This window comes from Herpailurus yagouaroundi, unplaced genomic scaffold (genome assembly GCF_014898765.1).
Source record: "Herpailurus yagouaroundi ecotype Mexico unplaced genomic scaffold, PumYag 67569, whole genome shotgun sequence".
Classification (NCBI taxonomy): Eukaryota; Metazoa; Chordata; class Mammalia; order Carnivora; family Felidae; genus Herpailurus; species Herpailurus yagouaroundi.
Window position 1 is genome coordinate 2,106,724 of NW_024420375.1, and position 26,689 is coordinate 2,133,412.

At 37.0% G+C, this 26,689-nt stretch overlaps 1 protein-coding gene across 5 annotated transcripts in view; it reads left to right on the forward strand.

The window, feature by feature from the left end:
• Positions 1 to 26,689, forward strand: part of EDA (ectodysplasin A) — a 445,999-nt gene that overhangs the window by 398,644 nt on the left and 20,666 nt on the right. For all 5 annotated transcript variants that reach the window (XM_040467738.1, XM_040467739.1, XM_040467743.1 and 2 more), the window contains exon 3: positions 19,674 to 19,697. In XM_040467738.1, coding sequence (XP_040323672.1) covers positions 19,674 to 19,697 — 24 coding nt within the window. The remainder of the gene's footprint in view (positions 1 to 19,673; positions 19,698 to 26,689) is intronic.

Below are 26,689 nucleotides of genomic sequence, written 5' to 3' on the forward strand. Positions count from 1 at the left end.
CACAAACCACAATGTCATGACCTGTGCCAATGTCAGATGCTCAACTGACTGAGCCACCCAGGCATCCCACATTTCCTCTTTATTTTCTGATTTTATTTATTTGTTATCTGGTTTTTTGTTGGTGAGTTAGCTAAAGGTTTGTCAATTTCATTTACCTTTTCCAAGAACCAGCTCTTAGTTTCAGTGTTTCTTATTAACCTTTTCTTCTTATTTATATCTACATTTTTAGAGCAATTATGTTCACAGCAAGATTGAGGGGGAAAGTAGAGAGATTTCCCATATATACTTGCCCCCACTCATGAAAAGCCTTCCTCCATTATCAACAGTCTCTCACCAGAGTAATACATTTGTTACAATTGTTAAACCTGCACGACACATCATAATCACCCAGTTCATATTTTATACTCCTGTTGTTGTACCATCTATGAGTTTGGGAAAATATATAATGACATGTATCCACCATTATAATATCATACTGACCCAAAAATCCTGTGATTGACCTATTTATCCCTTACCCCCAATTCTTTTACTATTTTCATAGTTTTGTCTTTTCTAGAATGGCATATAGTTGGAATCATATAGTATGTAAACAGATTGGCTTTTTTCGATTAGTAATATACATTTAAGAGTCTTCCATGTATTTTCATGGCTTGATAGCTCACTGCTTTTTAGTGCTGAATAATATTCCATTGTCTGGATATACCACACTATATCTATCTATTTACCTACTGATGGACATCTGAGTTGTTTCCAAGTGTTGGCAACCATGAATAAAGCTGCTGTAAACACTCATGTACCACTTTAGGTGTGAACATAAGGTTTCACCTTTTGGGGGGTAAATATCAAAGTGCACGACTGCTATGTTGTATAGTTAGAATATATTTAGTTTCGTAAGAAACCACCAAACTGTCTTCCAAAGTGGCTGCACCATTTTGCATTCCAACCAGCAGTTAATGAGAGTTCTTGCTGCTCCACATCTTCAGCTGCATTTGGTATTGTCAGTGTTCCTTCCAGATTTTGACCATTCCAATAGGTGTGTATTATTATCTCACTGTTTTAATTTGTATTTCCCTAATGACATGTGATGTGAAGTATCTTTTCATATGCTTGCTTGCCTCTGTATATCTTCTTTAGTGAGATGTCTTGTAAGGTCTTTGGCCCATTTTTTTAAACTGTGTTTGTTTTCTTATCGTGAAGATTTAAGAGCTCTTTTTATATTTTGGATAGCAGTCTTTTACCAGATGTTTCTTCTGCAAATATTTTCTCCCAGTCTTTGGCTTATCTTCTTGACATTCTCTTGACATTGTCTTTCAGAGAGCAGAGAGTTTTCTTAATTATTATTATATTAATAAATTCCAGCTTATCAATTATTTCTTTTATGGATTATGCCTTTGGTCCTGTATCTAAAACATCATCATAATACCCAAGGTCATCTAGATTTTGTCTTATATTATCTTCTAAGAGTTTAATAGTTTTGCATTTTAAGTTTAGGTCTGTGATCCATTTTGAGTTAGTTTTGGTGAATAGTGTAAGGTCTGTGTCGATATTCACTTTTTTGTATGTCAATGTCCAGTTGTTCCAGCACCATTTATTGAAAACACTATCTTTGTCCTCCTACTGCATTGTGTTTGTGCCTTGTCAAAGATCAGTTGACTATATTTATGGGGGTTAGCATTTCCATTTTATTCTTTCTTACAGTTTCATTTCTCTGCTTACAATATTCATTTGTTATTGCATGTTGTCCAGTTTTTCATTAACACCCTTAGCATATTAATCATAGTTAAATTCCAGGTTTAATAATTCCAAAATCTCTGCCATATCTGAGTCTTATTCTGATGCTGAGTTTGTCTCTTCAGACTATATTTTTAACTTCTTTTAAATTTGGGTGAAAGCCAGACATAATGTACTAGTTAAAAGTAACTGAGGTACATAGGCCTGTATGTAGGATTTTACGTTAATCTGACTAGGAATTAGGCTGTGTTTACTATCTGCTGTAGCCGTGTTGTCAGAGGCTAAAATTTCCTCTTTTATTTTTTGTTTTAGTCTCCTCTTGTTGTCTTTGGGTGTCCCTAGAAACTCCTTAAGTAGGGTCTGAAACTTGCAGGGAGTTTTAGCTATAATCCACTGTTATTATACAAGAGCCCTGTTCATGTGGTGGTAAAATGTAAGTGAAGGGGAAGCATTCTATGGTCCTGTTATTATGTCCCAATCTTTTAGTGTGCCTGATCTGAGTATTTCCTATTCCCTAGGTCAGTTAGGCTCTGATAAAACCCAGTGAGTTAGGATCTGATAAAATAGTTTTCCTTGAGAGCAGTCCTTGTCAAGGAGAATAGAGAAATTTGCAAACATTTCAAAATGGCTACTTTTCCTCTCCCCTTGCCATAAACACAAGGAAAATTTTCTCTAATCTTCACAGTGAGATCCTGGTAAGTCTCTTGAAGGTAAAACTCATGAAAGTGTGTGGGCCCACCTAAGACTGGACTCCCTTGAGGTTTTTAGCTTTTAAGCTAGTTCACACTGAGCCTGCAGAAATCTGTCAGTTACAGTTTTAAAGTGTTCTTACTGATACTGGCTCCAGCTCCAGGCTTTTCCTCCTCATAAACTGTGATTCTCTGTATCCATCAGAACAGTAGTTTGCCTTGTAACCTCAATTCTCTGATGGATCTAAGAGTTGATTTTTAAGTTTGTTCAGCTCTTTTCTTGTTGTGAGTATGGGAGTGATGACTTTCAAGCTGTTGACATGTCAAACTAGAAACAGGAAATATATATTTATTTTTAAGTTTTCAAAACACATCTAGAATAATGTGAATCATTCTGAAGTTCCAGCTTATCTTAAAATACCTGCAATTTGTGTGACCTTGTGCAATTTATTTAAGACATCTCTTTATCTATAAAATAAGCATAATAATGCCTACTTTTCTGGATTATCATAAGACCTAAATAAGATATGTAAAGCAACTATTGCATGGTTCATATATATTCAATAAATGTTAGCTTTGGTTATCACATTATTTATCTTCATCAAAACCCTAGGCCTTGAATAAAGACAAAGTATACAAACTGTTCCCTAACTTAGAAGATGAAGAATCAGAAGAAAAGAGTCATCTACTCTATCTTCAGTCAGGATCAGAATCTGGCTAGGACTGCTGCTGGCCTCCATGGCCATGTTGCTGTTACAAGACCCCCTTTTCTTAATGTCAGATAGCAAATTCCATGTCCACGTTGATCAAAACCTGTCACATCTCAATTCTCCTATCAAAGCAATCTTAGACTGGACACCTGTCTGTCCCACTCTGATGCATTTGTGGGTTTTGCCTGCAGAAAGTATGGTTACAAATAGAGGGAATTGGAGTTATATAGAAATATTGGCAGTTACCATATAAACAGACATGTGACAGTCTTAGTGCTCTGAGTAGATATGTAAAAAAGTTCTGAAGTACATAAGGAAAATAAATCAATGTATCTAAAAGGTTATAGAACTCAAGTTGCTGCTTATGTTCTGGGCCAGGATGCTCGTATCTAACATCTAGCTCCCTGGCATTTTCTCTCTAGAAGCTGGAAAACTGCAATGGTCTCACATGAAAGAAATGAGTATGGTGGGTATAGAGCCAGAGGTTAGAGGTCCATGTTAAAACTCATAAGAATCATTTACTAGCTGTGGTGAGCTATATTAGAACAAGAATGAAATCCTATACTGCTGAGATGATGTGCTCACTAGTATTTGTGAGAAATGTAATATACTCTAATGACAATCTTGCCTATACTTTTTCATCCTTATTTTTTTCCAAGGGATATGCCAAATATCTACTGAGTAGAAGCTCTATGATAGCCCTTCTGTGACACAAATTGAAATAGAAGAAACAACTGGCTTTGAGCCCTTGTTGCTCTCAGCACTCTTTACCTCGTGGTCATTTTGGAAAATAAAAATAAAAATTTTAATTAGCTCCTTATCTCACTGTATACTAAAATCTATACCAAATTAAAGATTTAAACATAAAAAATAAAATCATAAAATAACCATAAAAATCTAAAGAGTTATGTTTATAATGCTGGTGAATCTGTATTAAAAATGATAATGTAGAAATATAGTTATTGACATAGAAATAACTATATATAGTTATATACATGTTTATATATATATATATATATATATACATATATATATAAACATTTTTATTTGATCCCATTTTATAAAAATACCCATACATATGCCTAAAAAATTTCTAGATATCCATTAAAATATTATCTGTGGTTATCTGTAGTTATCTGTGGGTAGTTTAATAAGCTGTTTTTCACACAAGACCCAAGTATATGCTGCCCACAAGAGACTCACTTCAGATCTAAAAACACATACAGATTGGAATTGAATGGATGGAGAAAAAATACCATGCAAAGGGAAGCAAAAACAAACAAACAAAAAAAAAACAGGGTAACAATGCTTATAACAGACAAAATAGACTTTGAAACAAAGACTGTAGGGGCGCCTGGGTGGCTCAGTCAGTTGAGCGTCCAACTTCGGCTCAGGTCATGATCTCACGGTCTGTGAGTTCGAGCCCCGCGTTGGGTTCTGTGCTGACAGCTCAGAGCCTGGAGCCTGCTTCGGCTTCTGAGTCTCCCTCTCTCTCTGCCCCTCCCTGCTCGTGCTCTTTCTCTTTCTGTCAAAAATAAATAAACATTAAAAAAAACAAAAACTGTAGTAAGAAACAAAGTCACTACCTAAGGATAAAGGGATCAATCCAACAAGAAGTTATAACAATTGTAAATATCTATTCACCCAACATAGGAGCACCTAAAATAACATAAAGCAGATGTTAACAGACATATAGGGAGAAATTGACACCAATACAATAATAGTAGGGGACTTTAACACCCCACTTACATCAATGGATAGATCATCCAGACAGGAAATCAACAAGGAAATAGTGGCTTTGAATGACACATTAGACCTGATGGATGTAACAGATATATACAGAACATTCCATCCCAAACAGAAGAACACAAATTCTTCTTCTCAAGTACACATGGAACTTTCTCTAGAATAAATCATGTTATCCCACAAAATGGATCTCAATAAGTTTCAGAGATTGAAATCACATCAAGTATCTTTTCCAACAACAATGGTATACAATTAGAAGTCAATTAGAAGAAAAAAATTGGAAAAAACACAAACACATGAAGGCTAAACAACATGCTACTAATCAACAAATGGGTCAATGAAGAAATCAAAGAGGAAATCAAAAAAGAGCTGGAGGTCAACAAAAATGAAAACACAACAATCTAGATTCTTTGGGAGGTAGAAAAAGGAGTTCTAAGAGAGAACTTTACAATACAGGCCTACCTCAGGAAACAAGAACAATGTCAAATAAACAATCTAACCTTACACCTAAAGTAGCTAGAAAAAGAACAAAGTCCAAAGCTAGCAGCAGAAATGAAACAATAAATATTAGACCAGAGTAAGTGAAATAGAGACTTAAAAACAATAGGAAAGATCAGTGAAATCAAGAGCTGGTTCTTTGAAAAGATAAACAAAATTGATAAACCTTTAGTTAGAGTCATCAGGAAAAAAGAGGACCCAAGTAAATAAAACCAAAAATGATGGAGAAGTAACAACTGACACTACAAAAATAGAATTATAAGACAGTGTGCCTGTTGAGAGTTCAACTCTTGATTTCAGCTCAGGTCATGAGCCCAGGGTCATGGGATTGAGCCCCCACATCCAGCTCCACAATGAGTGTGGGGCCTGTTTAGGATTCACTCTCTTCCTCTGCCCCTCTCCCCCACTCATACTCTCTTTCTGTCTTAAAAAATAAAGAAAGAATTATAAGACAGTAGTATGAAGTTATACGCCAAAAATTTGGACAACCTATGGGAAATGGATAAATTCTTAAAACATACAATCTTCCTAAACCAAATAGGAAAAAATAGAAAATGTGAACAGACCAATTACTAGTAATGAAAGTGAATCAATTTTTTTTAAAAGAAGGGGTGCCTGGGTGGCTCAGTTAGTTAAGTGTCCAACTTCAGCTCAGGTCATGATCTCACGGTTTGTGGGTTCAAGCCCCACATCAGGCTCTGTGCTGAATGTTTGCTCAGACCCTGGAGCCTGCTTCAGATTCTGTGTCTCCTTCTTTCTCTGCCCCTCCTCTGTTCATGCTCTGTCTCACTCTGTGTCTCAAAAACAAATGTAATAAAAAAATTTTTTTTACATTAAAAAAAACAAAAGAACTCCTAACAGGCACATCTGGGTGGCTCAGTTAGTTGAGTAACTGACACTTGATTTTGGCTTAGGTCATGATCTCATGGTTGTGGCATCAAGCCCTGTGTCCAGCTCCACACTGGGCATGGAGGCTCCTTGGGATTTTCTCTCCCTCTGCCCCCTCCCCTGCTCATTCTTGCTCTCTCTCTCACTCTCTCTAAAAATATAAAGTAAACTTCCTAGCAAACAAAAGTACAGGACTAGATGGATTCACAGGTGAATTCTGCAAAACATTTTAAAAAGAATTAATACCCTATTCTTCTCAAACTATTAAAAAAATAGACAACGAAGAAAAACCAAAATTCATTTTGTGAGGTCACCATTACCCTGATACCAAAACCACATTACAAAAAAAAAAAATCTTGTCAATATCTCTGATGCACACAGATGTAAAAATCCTCAACAAAATATTAGCAAACCAAATTCAACAGTACATTTAAAAAATCATTCACCACAATCAAGTGGGATTTATTCCCAGGATGCAAAGTGATTCAATATTTGCAAATCAATTAATGTGATAAGGTCACATTAACAAAAAGAATACAAACCATATGATCATCAGTACATGTAAAAGCATTTGACAAAATACAGCATCCATTTATGGTTAATAACTCACAACAAAGTAGATTTAGAGGGAACATAGTTAAACATAATAAAGTCCATATATTTAAAAACCCACACCTAACATCATACTCAGTGGTTAAAAACAGAAAGCTTTTCCTCTAAGTTAAGGAAAAGACAAGAATGTCTGCTCTCACCAGTTTTATTCAATATAGTACAGAAATCAGACAAGAAAAAAATAAAAGACATCAAAATTGGTAAGGAAGAAGTTACATTGACACTATATGTAGATGATAGGATACTATACATAGAAAACCCTAAAGACTCCACAAGAAACTATTAGAACTAATAAATTCATTCATAAAGTTGCAGGATACAAAACTAATATACAGAAATCTGTTGTGTTTCTATACACTAATAATGAAATAGCACAAAGAGACATTAAGAAAACAATTCCCTTTACAATTATATCAAAAAGAAAAATTAGGAATAAATTTAGCCAAAAAAGTGAAAGGCCTACACTCTGAAAACTGTAAGACATTGATGAAGGAAATTGAAGATTACACAAATGGAAATATATACCATACTCATCAATTGGAAGAATTAATATAATTAAAATGTCAATACTACCCAAAGTAATCTACCAGTTTAATGCAATCCCTATCAAAATACCAGTAGCACTTTTCACAGAACTAGGAGAAAAAAATCCTAAAATTTTTATAGAACCACGAAAGACCTTGAACAGCCAAAGCAATCTTGAGAATGAAGAACAAAACTGGAGGTATCACAATCCCAGATTTCAAGTTATATTGCAAAGCTACAGTAATCAAAACAGTATGGTTCCAACACAAAAATGGATACATAGATCAATGGAACAGGATAGACAGTCCAGAAATAAACCCATGCTACATGAATAAAGCAAGAGTATAGAATGGAGAAAAGACAATCTTTTCAATAAATGATGTTGGGAAAACTAGACCGCTAAATGCAGGAGAATAAAACTGGACCTCTTTCTTTTTATAATCTTTACCTTTGAGAGACAGAGAGAGACAGTACAAGTGGGGAAGGAGCAGAGACAGAGGGAAACACAGAATCCAAAGCAGGCTCTAGGCTCTGAGCTATCATCACAGAGCCTGATACAGGGCTCGAACCCACAAACCACGAGATCATGACCTGAGCCAAAGTCAGACGCCCAACTGACTGAGCCACCCAGGTGCCCCTGGACCTCTTTATTAACCACACACAAAAATGAACTCAAAATAGATTACAGACCTAAATGTGAGGCTTGAAACCATAAGGCTCCTAAAGGACAGTGTAGACAGTACTCTTTTGGACATAAGCCATAGCAATACACTTATGGCTATGTCTCCTCAGGCAAGGGAAACAAAAGCAAAAGTAAACGATTGGAACTACATGAAAATAAAAAACTTTTGGGGGTGCCTGGGTGGCTCAGTGGGTTAAGTGTCCAACATCAGCTCAGGCCATGATCTCACAGTTTGTGAGTTCAGGCCCTGTGTTGGGCCCTATTCTGACAGCTCAGAGCCTGGAGCCTGCTTCAGATTCTGTCTCTGTCTCTCTCTCTCTCCACCTTTCCCCTCCTTGTGCTCTGTGTCTCTGTTTCTCAAAAAATAAATAAACATTAAAAAATTAATAAAAATAAAAAACTTTTGCATAGCAAAGAAAATCAAAAACAAAACAAAAAGGTAACCTAATGAAGGTATTTGTAAATTATATACCTGGTAAGGAGTTAATATCCAAAATATATAAAGGACTTCTACTACTTAGAATTCAGGAAAATGGTGGCAGAGTAGGATGGCCCTAGGGTCACTTCATCCCATGAATACAATTAGATAACTATCAAATTATCATAAATACCCCAGAAATTGATCTTAAGACTAGCAGAACAAACTCCATAGCTAAAGATAGAAAAGTGGCCACATCGAAGAAGGTAGGAAGTACAGAGACATGGTTTGGGAGAGAAACAGATCATGGCCACTGCATCAGGGAGGGAGCCACAATTGTGAAGAAGGGTGAGAGACAGACTAACATACAGGAGAATGCATGAAGAAAATGAATTCCCCATAGCAATTGGCTTGGAAAATGAAGGGGGCTGAATTTTGTAAGTTATTGCAACCAGTGGGGATTAAAGCCTGGAATTCTTAAGGTCAGTGGTCTTGCTAGGGAAGAGTCTGGAGGCATTGGAGCTGCTCTTGGTGAGACGGCAGAGCAAACAGCATGAAAACATATATGTAACAGCATATGTATGTATGTATGTAAACAGCAATCTGAAGAAGGCCTAAGGCACATAGTGGGGAGGTTATTTGCTCATCTCAGAGCTTGTCTCAGAGAGGCAGTATTAATGGAGACACTCTTCCAGGAACAAAGGAACTGATAGGCATCATTCCCCCACCCCCACCACTCCTCAGCATAAACACAGAGCCACCTGTAGGAACCAGTACAGTGCCAACACTGCTACCTACATTGCTTATACCAAGCCCCATAGTTCATGCTCTGTTGGAACCACCCTTCCTAGTCATACTTGCCTCAGCCCCAGCACAGATGGCCCCCTCCTCCAGAAGACCAGCCTAAACCCATACCCACGCCATGTCTCCTGACCCAAAAGTTTTGCAGGACCTTGTTTCCAGCAGCAGTAGTGACAGGTCTCATTTCACAAGTACACCAAGCACACCTGGTTAAAACACACCATATTCAGGCCAGGAACCAAACACCACCTATAACAGGCAAAGGCATCCTCTGCAGATGACTGGCCAGAAGGATAAAGCAGCCAGGACACAATAGCTGAGTACACACAGCACACATTGGAGACATTCCCTGTAGTGCCAGGACCTGGGGAACAAAGGACACACTGCAGGGCACTATAAGTCCTCTTCTAAATAAGGCCATTACTCTCAACAACAGGAAAAGTAGCTGATTTTCCTAACATACAGAAGCAGGCACAGAGACTTAGACAAAATGAGAAGACAGAGGAATCTGTCCCAGATGAAAGAACAGAAAATGGCCACGAACAGAGATCTAAGTGAAACAGATATGAGTAACATACCTGATAGAGAATTTAAAGTAATTATCATAAAGATACTGGACTAGAGAAAAGAGTGGACAACATCAGTAAGACCCTTGACACAGAGATAAACAATAACATACCAGAGATAAAAGGTTCAATAAACAAAATGAGAAACACATTTGATGGAATGAACAGCAGGCTAGAAGAAGCAGAGGAATGAACTAATGACTTAGAAGATGGAGTAATGGAAAATAATCAAGCTGGAAAAAAAAAAAGAAAAAAGAATTATGAATAATGAGAATAGACTTAGAGAACTCAGTGAATCCATCAAATGTAATCACATGGGCATTATAGGAATCCCAGAAGAAGAAGAGAGAAAAAAGAGGGCAGAAAAATTATTTGAAGAGATGATAGTTAAAAACTTCCCTTCCCTAATCTGGGGAAAGAAACATATATCCAGATCCAGAAAGCACAGAAAATCCCAAACAAAATCAACAAAGCCAAATCCACCCAAGACATATTATAATCAAAATGGTAGAGGCACGGGGCTCCTGGGTGGCGCAGTTGGTTAAGCGTCCGACTTCAGCCAGGTCACGATCTCACGGTCCGTGGGTTTGAGCCCCGCGTCCGGCTCTGGGCTGATGGCTCAGAGCCTGGAGCCTGTTTCCGATTCTGTGTCTCCCTCTCTCTCTGCCCCTCCCCCGTTCATGCTCTGTCTCTCTCTGTCCCAAAAATAAATAAAAGTTGAAAAAAAATTAAAAAATAAATAAATAAATAAATAAATAAATAAATAAATAAAATGGTAGGGGCACCTGGGAGGCTCAGTTGGTTGAGCATCCGACTTTGGCTCAGGTCATGATCTCACAGCTTGTAAGTTCGAGCCCTGCATCAGGCTCTGTGCTGACAGTTCAGAGCCTGGATCCTCTTCACATTCTGTGTCTCCCTCGCTCTCTGCCCCTCCCCCGCTCACACTCTGTTTCTATTGCTCAACAATAAATAAACAAATTTTAAAAATTTAAATGGTAAAATATACTGACAAAGAAAAAACTTTTAAAGCCACAAGAAAAAAAAAAGAAAGCAGTTACATAAAAAAAGAAACACCATAAAGCTACCAGCTGATTTTTCAGCAGAAACATCCCAAGCCGGAAGGGAGGGTCCTGATACATTCAACGTGCTGAATGGGAAAAATCTGAAGCCAAGAATACTGAATCCAGCAAGGCTATATTAAGAATAGAAGATGAGATAAAGAGTTTCTTAGACAAATAAAAACTAAAGGAGTTCATGACCACTGAACCAGCCCTATAAGAAATATAAAAGGGGACTCTTTGAGTCAAAAGGAAAGAACAAAAGTGGCAGCATGAAGGTAGGAAACACGAAAGCAGTAAAAATAAATATTTCTATAGATATCAGTCAAAAAACTCACAAAGTAAAAGGATATAAAATATGATGCCATATACCTAAAACATGAGGATGAGAGGAGTGGAGAATGGGTTTAACCTTAAACAACCATCAACTTAATATAGACTGCTATATGCAAAAAAGGTTATATACAAACCAAATGGTAACCATATATCAAAAATACTAATAAATATGCAAACAATATGGAGAAAGAAATCCAAATATATCACCACAGAAATTCAGCAAAAATGAAAGAGATAAAGACAAGACAGTATCACAGAAAATCTTCAGAAACAACCACAAACTAGTAATAAAATGGCAATAAATATATATCTATTAATAATTACTTTGACTGGAAATGGACTATATGCTCCAATAAAAAGACATAGAGTGACAGAATGGGTAAAAGAAAAAAACATGGCCCATCTATATGCTGATTACAGGAGCTTATTTTATTTGTAAATTTTTTAATGTTTATTTTTGAGAGAAAAAAAGAAAGAGTGGGGGAAGGGCAGAAAGAAATGGAGACACAGAATCTGAAGCAAGCTCCAGACTCTGAGCTGTCAGCACAGAGCCCAGTGTGGGGCTTGAACTCATGAGCTGTGAGATCATGACCTGAGCCAAGTCAGACTAAGTCACCCAGGCACCCCTAGGAGTCCCATTTTAGACCTAAAGACAGCTTCAGAGTGGAAGTGAGTAGATGGAGAAATATTTATCATCCAAATTATTGTCAAATGAAAGCCAAGGTAGCAATACTTATATCAGGCAAAATAGACTTTAAAACAAAGACTGTAACAATAGATAAAGAAGAACACTATATAACAATAAATGGGCAATCCAACAAGAAGCTATAACAATTGTAAATATTTATGCACCCATCAAGAAAGCACCCAAATACATGAAACAGTTAATAACAAATACAAAGTAACCAATAATAATATAGTATTAGTAGGGCACTTTAACACCCCACATACATCAATGGACAGATCATCTAAGCAGAAAATAAACAAGGAAACAATGGCTTTGAACGATACACTGTAACAGATGGATATAAGATGTATTCAGAACATTCCATCCTAAAACAGCAGAATACACATTCTTTTCAGCTGCACATGGAACATTCTCTAAAACAGATCATATATTAGTCTACAACAGAAGCCTCAACAAATTTAAAAAGATAGAATTCATACCATGCATCTTTTCTGACCACAATGCTAAGAAACTAGAAGTCAACCACAAGAAAAAAATCTGGAAAGACCACAAGTACATGGAGATAAAAAAACATGCTACTAAACAATGAATGAATCAGCCAAAAAATAAAAGAAGAAATAAAAAAGTGCATGTAAGGGGTGCCTGGGTGGCTCAGTCAGTTACGCTTCACCACAGGTCATGATCTCATGGTTCATGAGTTTGAGCCCCACATTGGGCTCTGTGGTGACAGCTTGGAGCCTGGAACCTGCTTCAGATTCTGTGTCTCCATCTCTCTCTGCCCCTCCCCCACTCATGCTCTGTCTCTCTCTCAAAAATAAACATTAAAAAAATATTTTAGGGCTGCCTGGTGGCTCAGTCAGTTAAGTGTCCAACTTCGGCTCAGGTCATGATCTCGTGGTTGGTGAGTTCAAGCCCCGAGTTTGGCTCTGTGCTGACAACTCAGACCTGGAGCCTGCTTTGGATTCTGTGCCTCCCTCTCTCTCTCTCTCTCTCTCGCCCCTCCCCACTTGCACTCTGTGTGTTTCTCTCTCAAGAATAAACATTAATTTTTTTTAAACAATTTTTAAATACATGTAAGCAAATTTAAATGAAGACACAATGGTTCAAAACCTTTGGGATGAGACAAAAGCAGTTCTAAGAGGCACATTGATAGCAATACATGCCAACATTAAAAAGAAGATAAAGCTCAAAAAACAACATAAATATATAACTAAAAGTGCTAGAGAAAGAACAATACACAAAACCTAAAACCAAAGGAAGGAAAATAATAAAAATAAATATTACAGCAGAAATAAATAAAATGGAAATGAAGAAAAATAACAGTTCAAAAGATCAATGAAACCAGGGACTGTTTTTTTTGTAAAGATCAATGTAATTGATAAACTTCTAGCCAAATAAATAAAATTACAAGTGAGAGAGGAGAAATAACAACCAACACACAGAAATACAAACAATTATAAGAGAATATTTGAAAAACTGTATACCAACAATCTGGACAACCTAGAAGAAAAGGATAAATTCCTAGAAACAAATAAATTACCAAAACTGACACATGAAGAAATAGAAAATTTGAACATACCAACAACCAGCAGAGAAATTGAATTAGTAATCAAAGAACTCCCAATAAACAAAAGTCCAGGACGAGATGGATTCACGGGCAAATTCTAGCAAACATTTAAAGAAGAGTTAATAGCTATTACTCTTAAACTATTCCAAAAACTAGAAATGGAAGGAAAACTTCCAAATTCATTGTATGAGGCAAGCATTATCTGATACCAAAACCAGATAAAGACACTACAAGGAAAAGAGAACTACAGGCCAATATCCCCAATGAACATAGATGCAAAAATCCTCAGTAAAGTACTAGCAAACCAAATCCAACAATACATTAAAAAAATAATTCTCCACTATCAAGTGGGATTTTTTTCCTTGGTTGCAAAGGTGATTCAATACTGATAAATCAATCAACATGATACATCACATTAATAAAAGAAAGGAGAAAAACCATATGATCATTTTAATAGATGCAGAAAAAGCATTTGACAAAGTACATCCATTCATGATAAAAGCCCTTAAAGAAAGTATGGTTACAGGGAATATACCTCAACATAATGAAAGCCATATATGAAAAACCCACAGGTAATAGCATCCTTAATGGAGAAAAGCAGTGCTTTTCCTCTATGGTCAGGAACAAACAAGGATGTTCACTCTCACCACTTTCATTCAACATAGTACTGGAAATCCTAGCCCCAGCAATCAGACAACAAAAAGAAATAAAAGCCATCCAAATCAGCAAGGAAGAAGTAAAACTTTCACTGTTTGCAGATGACATGATACTCTATGTAGAAAACCTGAAAGATTCCACTAAAAAACTGCTAAAGCTGATAGATAAATTCAGTAATTCACAAGATACAAAATCAACATACAGAAATCTGTTGCATTTCTATAAAGGAATAATGAAGCATCAGCAAGAGAAATTTAAAAAACAATACCATTTACAAGTGCACCAAAAATAATAAGATACCTCAGAATAAACCTATCCAAAGAGATAAGAGATCTGTACTCAGAAAAGTGTACAACACTGATAAAAGAAATATAAGATGACACAAAGAAATGGAAATACAGTCCTGCTTGTGGATTAGAAGAACAAATATTACTTTTTTAACTTTTTAAATGTTTATTTTTGAGAGAGTGTGTGGGATGGGAGCAGAGAGAGAGGAAGACAGAGCATCCGAAGCAGGTTCCACACTGACAGCAGAGAACCCAACAGAGCTCAAACTCACAAACTGTGAGCTCTTGACCTGAGCCGAAGTAAGACACTTAACCAACTGAGGCATCCAGGTGCCCCAAGAACAAATATTCTCAAAATGTCTATACTACCGAAAGCAATCTACACATTTAATGCAATCCCTATCAAATTATCAATAGCATTTTTCACTGAAATAGAACAAACAATCCCAAAATTTGTATGGAACCACAAAAAAACCTTGAATAGCCAAAGCAATCTTGAAGAAGACAAGCAAAGCAGGAGGTATCACAATTAGGACTTCAAGTTATATCACAAATCTATAATAATCAAAACAGTATGGTATTGGCACAAAAATAGACACATAAATCAACAGAACAGAATAGACAACCCAGAAATGGACCCACAACTATATGGTCAACTAATCTTCGTCAAAGCAGGAAAGAATATCCGATGGAAAAAAAAGTCGCTTTAACAAATGGTGTTGGGAAAACTGGACCACTTTCTTACACCATACACAAAAATAAATTCAAAATAGCTTGAAGACCTACATGTGAGACAGGAAACCATCAAAATCCTAAAGAAGAACATAGGCAGCAATCTCTTTTACCTCAGCCATAGCAACTTCTTACTAGACATGTTGCCAGAGGCAAGAGAAACAAAAGCAAAAATTAAGTACTGGGACTTCATCAAGATAAAAAGCTGCACAGCAAAGGAAACAACTAACAAAACTAAAAGGCAGTCTACAGAATGGGAGAAGATATGTGAAAATGATATACCTAATAAAGGGTTAGTATCCAAAATACATAAAGAACTTATCTAATAAAGGGTTAGTATCCAAAATATATAAAGAACTTATCAAACTCCCCACCCAAAAAAACAAATAATACAGTTAAGAAATGGGCAGAAAATATGAATAGACATTTTTCCAAAGAAGACATCCAGATGGCTAACAGACACATGAAAAGATGCTCAACATCGCTCATCATCAGAGAAATGCAAATCAAAACCATGATGAGATACAAAACAAAACAAATGAGCAAATTGGTAAAAGAAAGAAAGACAAACTAAGAAATAAACTTTTTTTTTCTTTTTAGCTTTGTATTTAAATTCTAGTTAACATACAGTGGTTTCGGGAGTAGAATTCAGTGATTCATCACTTGCATACAGCACCCAGTGCTCATCCCAGCAATTGTCGTCCTTAATACCCATCACCCATTTAGCCCATCCTCTACCCACCTCCCTCCGTCAACCCTCAGTTTGTTCTCTAAGAATCTCTCCTTGTTTGTTTCCCTCTCTCATTTTTCTTTTTTGTTTCCCTCTCCCCTGTGTTCATCTATTTGCTTCTTAAATTCCACATATGAGTGAAATCATATGGTATTTTTCTTTCTCTGCCTGATTTATTTTGCTTAGTATTGTCTAGGTCCATCCATGTCATTGCCAATGGCAAGGTTTCATTCTTTTTGATGGCTGAGTAATATTCTATCATATATATATGTATATATATATACACACACACACACATATAGAATGGCAAGGTTTCATTCTTTTTGATGGCTGAGTAATATTCCATTATATACACACACAGAATGGCAAGGTTTCATTCTTTTTGATGGCTGAGTAATATTCCATCATATATATATATTCCATCATACACACACACACACACACACACACACACACACACACCCCATCTTCTTTATCCATTTATTACTTGATGGATAGTCGACCTCTTTCCATAGTTTGGCTATTGTTGATAATGCTGCTATAAACCTCAGAGTGCATATATCTCTTCAAATATATAGTTGTGTATCCTTTGGGTAAATACCTAGTAGTGCAATATCTGGATCATAGGGTAGTTCTATTTTTAACTTTGAGGAACCTCCATACTGTTTTCCAGAGTGGCTGTACCAGTTTACATTCCCACCAACAGTGCAAGAGGGCTTCCCTTTCTACACATCCTGGCCAAAACCTGTTGTTTCCAAGAAACAAACTCTTAACTATAGTCAACAGACTGATGGTTACCCAAGGGTAGGGGGTGAGGGGATGGGTTAAATAAGTGATGGGGATTAGGGAGTGCAGTTGTCATGAGGAGCTTCAGGTGATGTATGGAATTATTGAATCAGTATATTGTATACCTGAAACTAATATAACACTGTATTTTACTAACTGAAACTAAAATAAAAACTTAAAAAAATAACTTTTACAATTCAACCCCCCAAAAATATAATTTAAAATGGGCAGATGACCTGAATAGACATTTATCCATAGAAAACATACAGATAGCCAAGAGACACATGAAAAGATGCTCAACATCACTAATCACTAAGGAAATATAAATCAAAAACACAAGAAGATACCACTCGTCAGAATCACTAGAATCAAAACAATAAGAAATAATATTACTCAGCCACAGAAGAGTGGGATCCTGCAAACTGTGACATTGATGGTCCTAGAAGGTATAATGATGCTATGAAATAAGTCGGACAAGGAAAGATAAATACCATAGATTTCACTTACATGTGGAATCTAAAAAGTAAAACTAATTAATAAATAAACAAAGAGCAGAATCAGAGCTATAAATACAGAAAACAAGGTGAGAGTTGCCAGAGGCAAGAGAGGTAGGGTGATGTGCAATGGTTGAAGGGGAGTGGAAGATACAGGCTTCCAGTTATGGAATGAATAAGTCACAGGGGTAAAAGATACAGCATAGGGAATCAGGCCTTGTGCTGAAGGCTCGGAGCCTGGAGCCTGCTTCGGATTCTGTGTCTCCCTCTCTCTCGGACCCTCCCCTGTCGCACTCTCTTTCTCTCTCTCAAAAATAAACATTAAAAATTTAAAAAATAAAAAGATACAGCATAGGGAGTATAGTCAATAATATCTTAATAGAGATGTATGGTGACAGATGGTAGCTACACTTGTGGTGAACATAACTTATAGAGTTGTCCAATCACTGTGTCATACACCTGAAACTATGTGTCAACTATACTTCAGTTAAAAATAAGAATCACTGAAAAAAAGAAGAAAAGAATGGAATAAAAATAGTTGTGTTTAAAAAATATTTTTTCTTTTTTCTCTTCCTTTTTATGTACATATGTATGCATTTATATATGTACAATATAAACACAATAGAAGTTAGAACATTTTTTTAAACTTCCCTTTCCCTCTTTTCTGTTGTTGATTTAGTTCAGACTTTCTCCAGGAAGCTTTTTTTTTCAACTAGCCAGTATATTCCCTTAGGTCTCCCCTCTTTAGTATTTTCATATCCAATTGTAAATTCTTTCAGGATAGAGTTGTGTTTCATTATTTACTGTGCTGCCTTCCATAGTCATGCTTGGTGAGGGCTGGTTGCTTGGTGATGGTCTGATTTCCTCAAAACCTGCTTTGAAGTATGATGTAACAATGCTACCTCTAGCCAGCTAAAATGGTCAGAAACTTGTCCAGGGCTAGCACAACTTGTCTATGAGTGCAGTGTTGCTGCAATGGCTACCATATCACCATTCTGCCAGGCTGAGGTAGCTGACCAGCTGGCTGGTAGCTGGCTGATGGGACTGGGCTTTTCTGTGTAAATTGTTCCTCAAATAGCTTTTTTGGTCAAGGACATGGCCCTTCTCATGTTGAGTGCTGCCTCTTAGTCGGCAGTATTTGTGTAGCCATACGTCCTTGCCAGAACCTCCCTGCACATTGTCAAGAGCTGTCAATGCCATTAGAAACATAAAGGATAAGCCCCAGAGAAAGAATACAAAGGACTGGCAGGAGGAAAAAGAATGGAGAGTTATGACCTTAAGTGTGCAGGTTGCTAAACCCAATGTAAAACACACCCTGCACATAATAATTCCTACTGTTACACATGAAATTTAGCAGGAAAATTATGAAAATAAAATTATTTTGCAAGAGGAGTCTACACAGACATTGGTTTCAAGGGACCTATATGAGGTTTCTTGGCCACACTGGTGGCCCTCCAGGTTGACTTCAGATTGAGCCTGCCTCTGTTAGAGCCTGCTCTTATAAAGATCATTCTAGGCTTGTTGCAAGGATAAAATGAGATGATACATGAAAATTGGTTTTATAACTATAAAACAATATGCAAATGCTTGGTGTTCTTTTTGTAAGCTCCTGAGGGCACTGACAGTGGTTTAATGTTGTCCAATAGTGTCTTCATGGGAGTTTGGAACAGATTTTAAACACCTGTATCTGAAGAAAATCAAATCCACCTACAGAATGAAGAGAATTGGGTCCCCAGGAGGGAAAAACATGTCTGGGAGATACCTAAATTGTGTCTGGGGAGTGGTCATTACCTAACCATGTAAGAAAAACCTTGGGTTTCCTGAGTGTCCTCAATTGATGAAAATTGTTTTCCTTAGAAGTAATTTCCAAGAAAATGCCTGTGATCTCATTGTCAGTGAAACTGTTAACACTTCTTTAAAAGTGTCTGTTAACTTATAGTAAATTACAGTGGGAGTGCATGTGGTCCCCACATGAATGTATTATGGTCACACTGTTTTAATAACTAAAATTTAAATCACAGTAAGTGACTAAAAAGTAAACTGCTGCTGCTTCTGCTCCTTCCATGAAAATGACCCTTTTTTCCATTTAGCTTCAATGCATGAGATTTCATATCAGTTCTTCACCTGAATGCATGAGTCTTCAATCTCAGGAATGGTTGTTGACTTCTGTGTTTATGGGCATTTCATCCCCATGAAGAACTACCCATTCCCTCGCTGCAAAGACTGAGCCTGAAAGATTTTTCTCTCTAAGGAAGAATCTTTCTTATACCTTTCTTGTTACAGTAGTCAAAAAACACAAACAGACTGGGGAGGTCTGATAGTTGGGAGATACCTTGCCAATAACCTGACCCTTGGTGTGGAGCTCCCTCCAACTCTACAATGTCATGGGAGTTTCTCCTGTGACTGTCTTGGAGAATAAACACTCTCTGTTAATGTCCAGTGACTTAATTTTCCATTTTCTTTTTTTAACAGGTCCAGTTAAAAACAAGAAAAAGGGTAAGTTAAGCTCCTGATTTTATGAAATTGCTCTCATGTCTTTTCTAAAATTAGAAGAAAAGGGGCACCAGGGTGGCTCAGTCAGTTAAGCATTTGACTTCAGCTCAGGTCATGATCTCACAGTTCGTGAGTTCAAGCCTCGCATCAGGCTGTCTGCTCTCAGTACAGAGCACACTTGGGATCCTCTGTCCCTCCTCTCTCTGCCCCTCCCCCTCCCTCCCTCTCTCTCTCTTTCCCTCTCTCAAGTAAGTAAACATTTAATTTAAAAATTAAATAAATAAGTAAATAAATAAATTTAGAAGAAAAAAAGGGAGTAGGATTTTTATATATTCTTTCAATGCTGTTTGTTCATTGATTTATTCAATCACCTGTGATCTTCTCAAATATTGTAGCTTCTGTGGAACAAGAAATAGAGATTGTGTTTTGGTGATGATCCATGAAATTGCTACTCTAGCAGCGTATGAAAGTTGTTTTTATTTTTCTTTCTTGCTCCCTCTTTCATACAATTAAATTGACATCTCTTCTATTCATTCTTCCTTACTCTTTTCCCTGTCCTCCTTTGTCCTTTTTTTGCTCTCCTTTATCAAATCACTGATCATCTGTAAATTAAGTCCTGATGAATTAAGTCCTGAGACAGCTTGTGGGGACTAGATATACTACCTTCTGAAAGATGTCAGTACCCTATTCTTGGCCTAAAAGCTATCCCCATCCTATGTCTCAGTCAGGGAAGATGTTTCTTGCTTTGGAGTTTCAATATCATTTTCTCTGTGATGGAAAAACTAGGCTGAAGTAATACCCTGATCTTTTAGTCTTTTCAAAGAAGCTTCTCATTGAGCAGATCCATTTTGCCATTGTTGGGTCAGTAAGTTTCTGATATACCTCCAACAGGACTGATCCAAGCGCTTGTTTAAGCACTTGCATACTTGAAGAGTATACAAACATACATACAAAGAGTACCCAAAGACAGAACAAGTTCCAAAACACAAAAGTAGGCAACATGGCAATATGGTCTACTCGTTAGGACTAAAAAAAAAAAAAAGAAAGAAAAAGAAACTACAAAATCAGTTTTAAATACCTATTTGTTTCTGTTTTCCTACATAGAAAGAAAAAAGAGTGAAATTAATGATTTTTCATTAAAACGCTTTAACCAAAATGGTTTGGTTAAGATTTCTGGAGCTTCATAGTACGCCAATCCCAGAGTAGTCCAAAAAGACTGGTTTCAGCCACTGCCTGCCACTTCTCTGAGCACTAGGGTACTCTGGTGGCTTGAAGTACCATGGCCCACATGGAAAACCTATGTTGCTACTGTAAAGAAACTGAGGAATAGTCTGGCCTCCTGAGGACCTCATCTGAGCAAAGGTGGAAAAGAAGCCAAGAGCTGGGATCAGTGAGGAAATCTTTCTCCATTGGGCCTGGGCACTCACCACGATATTATGTATTTAAGAAAGTAAATTTGACTTTTAAGCATGTATGTTTTTTTTCTAATAGTTTTTTTTTTTTTAAGAGCAGGTTTAGGTTCACAACAAAATTGAGGGGAAAGTACAGAGTGTTCCCATATATTCCCTGCCCCCACATGTGGATAACCTCCCCCACTGTCAGCACCTTGGACCAGAGTAGTACATTTGCTGTAATTGATGAACCTCCATTGTCATACCATTATCACTCAAAGTCCTTAGTTTACGTTAGACTTCATCTTGGTGCTGTACATTCTATGGGTTTTGACAAATGTATAATGACATAGATCCCCATAGATTACAGTATTATACAGAATAGTTTAACTGCCCTAAAAATCCTCTGTTCTTGGCCTCTTCATCATTGCCTCTGTCCTAAGCACTGGCAACCACTAATATTTCTATTGTCTTTTTAGTTTTGCCTTTTCCAAAATGTCAGTATGTAGCCTTTTGAGACTGGCTTCTTTCACTTAGTAATATGCATTTAAGTTCCTCCATGTCTTTTCATGGCTTGATAATTTCTTTCGATTTTTTTCCTTTTTTTCTTTTAAGTTTTTATTTTAATTCCAGTTAGCTAACATAAACTGTAATATTAGTTTCAGGTGTACAGTATAAAGATTCAACAAATCCATACATCACCCGGTGCTTATCACAAGTGTACTCCTTAATCCCCAGCCTCTATTTCACCTATACCCCCTCCCCTCTGGTACCATCAGTTTGTTGTCTATAGATAAGAATCTGTTTCTTGGTTTGTCTTTCTCTCTCTCTTTCTCTTTCCTTTTGCTTGTTTGCTTTGTTTCTTAAATTCCACATGTGAGTGAAATCATATGGTATTTGTCTTTCTCTGACTGACTTATTTTGCTTAGCCTAGTACTCTCTAGCTCCATCCATATCACATCTTCTTTCTCAATTCATCAGTCAGTGGACACTTGTGCTATTTCCATAATTTGGCTACTGTAGACAATACTGCTATAAACATCGGGGTGCATGTATTCATTTGAATTAGCATTTTTGTATTCTTTGGGTAAATACCTAGTAGCACAATTGCTGGACTTTAGGGCAGTTTTATTTGGAACCTTTTCAGGAACTTCCATACTGTTTTCCAGAGTGGATGTACCAGTTTGCATTCCCACCAACAAGGCCAGAGGGTTCCCCTTTCTCCACATCCTCACCAACACCTGTTGTTTCCTGTGTCATTAATTTTAGCCATTCTGACAGGTGTGACGTGATACCTCATTGTAGTTTGACTTGCATTTCCCTGATGATGAGTGATGTTGACCATCTTTTAATGTGTCTGTTGGCCATCAGTATGTCTTCTTTGGGAAAATGTCTATTCATGTCTTCCACTCATTTTTTAATCAGATTATTTGCTTTTATGTGTTAAGTTTTATAAGTTCCTTACATATTTTGGATACTAACCCTTTATCAGATATGTCATTTGCAATTATCTTCTCCTATTCTGTCGGTTGCCTTTTAGTTGTGTTCATTGTTTCCTTTGCTATGAAGAAGATTTTTATTTTGATGTAGTCCCAATAGCTTATTTTTTATTTTGTTTCCCTTGCCTCACGAGACATATCTAGAGAGAAGTTGCTATGGCCAATGTCAGAGAAGTTACTGCCTGTGTTATCTTCTAGGATTTTTATGGTTTTAGGTCTCACATTTAAGTCTTTAATCCATTTTTAATTTATTTTTGTGTATGCTGTAAGAAAGTGGTCCAATTTCATTCTTATGCATGTTGCTGTCCAGTTTTCCCAACCCCATTTGTTAAAGAGGCATTCTTTTTCCTACTGGTTATTCTTTCTTGCTTTGTCAAAGATTAATTGACCATATAATTGTGGGTTCATTTCTGGGTTTCCTATTCTGTTCTATTAATCTATGTGTCTATTACAGTACCATACTGCTTTGATTACTACATCAAGCATGTAGTTTTTAACTTTTGTCATATCTCCTTTAAAATAGAAATTATATACTAGCCAACTGGATCAAACAATACATTTAAAAAATTATTGGGGCGCCTGGGTGGCTCACTCGGTTGGGCGTCCAACTTCAGCTCAGGTCACGATCTCGCGGTCCGTGAGTTCGAGCCCTGCATCGGGCTCTGGGCTGATGGCTCAGAGCCTGGAGCCTGCTTCCGATTCTGTGTCTCCCTCTCTCTCTGCCCCTCCCCTGTTCATGCTCTGTCTCTCTCTGTCTCAAAAATAAATAAACATTAAAAAAAATTTTAAAAATTATTCACCAGGACCAAATGGGATTTATAGGGATGCAGGGCTGGTTCAATATCCGCAAAACAGTTACCATGATTCATCACATCAATAAAAGAAAGGCAAGAACCATATCATCCTCTCAATAGATGCAGAAAAGCATTTGAAAAAATACAGCATCCTTTCTTGATAAAAACCCTCAAGAAAGTAGAGATAGAAGGATCATACCTGCAGATGATAAATGCCATATATGAAAGACCCACTGCTAATATCATCCTCAATGGGGAAAAGCTGAGAGCTTTCCCCCTAAGGTCAGGAACATGACAGGGATGTCCACTCTCATCGCTGTTATTCAACATAGTATTGAAAGTCTTAGCCTCAGCAATCAGACAACAGAAAGGAATAAAAGGCATCTAAATCGGCCAGGAGGAGGTCAAACTTTCACTCTTCGCAGATGACATGATACTCTATATGGAAAACCCAAAAGATTCCACCAAAAAACTGCTAAAACCAATCCATGAATTCAGCAAAGTTACAGGATATAAAATCAATGCACAGAAATCGGTTGCATTCCTATACACAAATAATGAAGCAACAGAAAGACAAATCAAGAAATCAGTCACATTTACAATTGCACCAAAAACTATAAAATCCTAGGAATAAATCTAACCAAAGAAATGAAAAAATCTATACACACCAGAAACTATAGAAAGCTTATGAAAGAAATTGAAGAAGACACAAAAAAATGGAAATATACTCCATGCTCCTCAATAGGAAAAACAAATATTGTTAAAATGTCAATACTATCCAAAGCAATCTACATATTCAGTGCAATTCCTATCAAAATAACACCAGCATTCTTCACGGAGCTAGAATAAACAATCTTAAAATTTGTGTGGAACCAGAAAAGACCCCAAATAGCCAAAGCAATCTTGAAAAAGAAAACCAAAGCTGAAGGCATCATAATCCCAGACTTCAAGATGTATTACAAAGCTGTAATCATCAAGACAGTATGGTACTGGCACAAAAACAGACACTCAGATCAATGGAACAGAATAGAGAACCCAGAAATGGACCCACAAACGTATGGCCAACTAATCTTTGACAAAGCAGGAAAGAATACCCAATGGAATAAAGACAGTCTCTTCAGCAAATGGTGCTGGGAAAACCAGACAGTGACATGCAGAAAAGTGAACTTGGACCACTTTCTTACACCATACACAAAAATAAACTCAAAATGAATGAAAGACCTAAACATAAGACAGGAAGCCATCAAAATCCTAGAGGAGAAAGCAAGCTAAAACCTTTTTGACCTTGGCCACAGCAACTTCTTACTCAACACATCCCTGGAAGCAAGGGAAACAAAAGCAAAAATGAATTATCGGGGCCTCATCAAAATAAAAAGCTTTTGCACAGTGAAGGGGACAATCAGCAAAACTAAAAGGCAACTGACATAACGGGAGAAGATATTTGCAAATGACATATCAGATGAAGGGTTAGTACCCAAAATCTATAAAGAACTTACCAAACTCAACACCCAAGAAATGAATAATCCAGTGAAGAAATGGGCAAAAGACATGAATAGACACTTCTCCAAAAAAGACATCCAGATGGCCAATCAACACATGAAAAAAATGCTCAACATCATCATCATCAGGGAAATACAAATCAAAACCACAATGAGATACCACATCGCACCTGTCAGAATGGCTAACATTAACAACTCAGCCAACAAAAGATGTTGGCAAGGATGCAGAGAAAGAGGATCTCTTTTGCACTGCTGGTGGGAATGCAAACTGGTGCAGCCACTCTGGAAAGCAGTATGAAGGTTCCTCAAAAAATTAAAACTAGAACTACCCTACAACCCAGCAATTGCACTACTAGGTATTTATCCAAGGAATGCAGGTGTGCTGTTTCAAAGGGGCACATGCACCCCCAATGTTTATAGCAGTGCTATCAACAAAGGCCAAAGTATGGAAAGAGCCCAAATGTCCATCGATGGATGAATGGATAAAGAAGACGTGGGTTGTGTGTGTGTGTGTATCTATATACACACAATGGAGTGTTTCTCGGCAATCAAAAAGAATGAAATCTTGCCATTTACAACTACGTGGATGGAACTAGAGAGTATTATGTTAAGTGAAATTAAAGACAAATATCATGACTTCACTCATAAGGAATTTAAGATGCAAAACAGATGAACATAAGGGAAGGAAAGCAAAAATAATATAAAAACAGGGAGGGGGGACAAAACATAAGAGACTCAAATATGGAGAACAAACAGTTGCTAGAGGGGTTGTGGGGGGGGATGGGCTAAATGGGTAAGGGGCACTAAGGAATCTACTCCTGAAATCATTGTTGCACTATATGCTAACTAACTTGGTTGTAAATTAAAAAATAAATTAATTTTTAAAAATGGAAATTATAATAAATGTAGAAAGCTCACCTGGCTTTAACAGGGATACTCTCTGCTCCTAACACAAGTCCAGGGATGACTTTCCTTCTTAATAGGTAGACTTAGGAACACTTTCTAATTACAGCTACTAGTTTTGTTTTGTTTTTTTTTCACCCAGTAACTAAACAATGAATAAGCATGTTATATTTATCAGGAATAGAGATACTGAGGTAAAAAAAAAAAGTGGGAAAAAAAAGAAAGAAAAAAGAAAAGTGGTGCCTGCCCTCTATCTTGAATAGTGCAAGTACACACAAATAATTACAGTGTAAAAAATGCTATCATAGAAGCATGAACAGCGTGCTGTGGGAGCACAGAGAAAGAACATGTAGTTCTCCCTGGTGGAGTAAGGAACCACATCTAAGAAAAAAAAAACAGGGCTGCCTGGGTGACTCAGTTGGTTAAGCATCTGTCCAACTCTTGATTTTGGCTCAGGTCAGGATCTCAGTTCATGAGTTCAAGCCCTGTGTCAGGCTCTGCACTGACAGTGCCGAGCCTGCTTGGATCTTCTCTCTTCCCCTAGCCCCCCCTCAAAATAAATAAATAAATAAATAAATAAATAAATAAATAAATAAATAAATAAGCAAGCATTAAGAAAGAAAGAAAGAAAGAAAGAAAGAAAGAAAGAAAGAAAGAAAGAAAGAAAGAAAGGGGTGCCTGAGTGGCTCAGTTGGATATCTGACTTTGGCTCAGGTCATGATCTCAAGGCTTGTCAGTTCAAGCCCCCGTGTCAGGCTCTGTGCTGACAGCTCAGAGCCTGGAGCCTGCTTCAGAATCTGTGTCTCCCTCTTTCTTTTCTCCTCCCCTGCTTGTGCTCTCTCTCTTCTTCAAGAATAAATGGGAAAGAAAGAAAGAAAGAAAGAAAGAAAGAAAGAAAGAAAGAAAGAA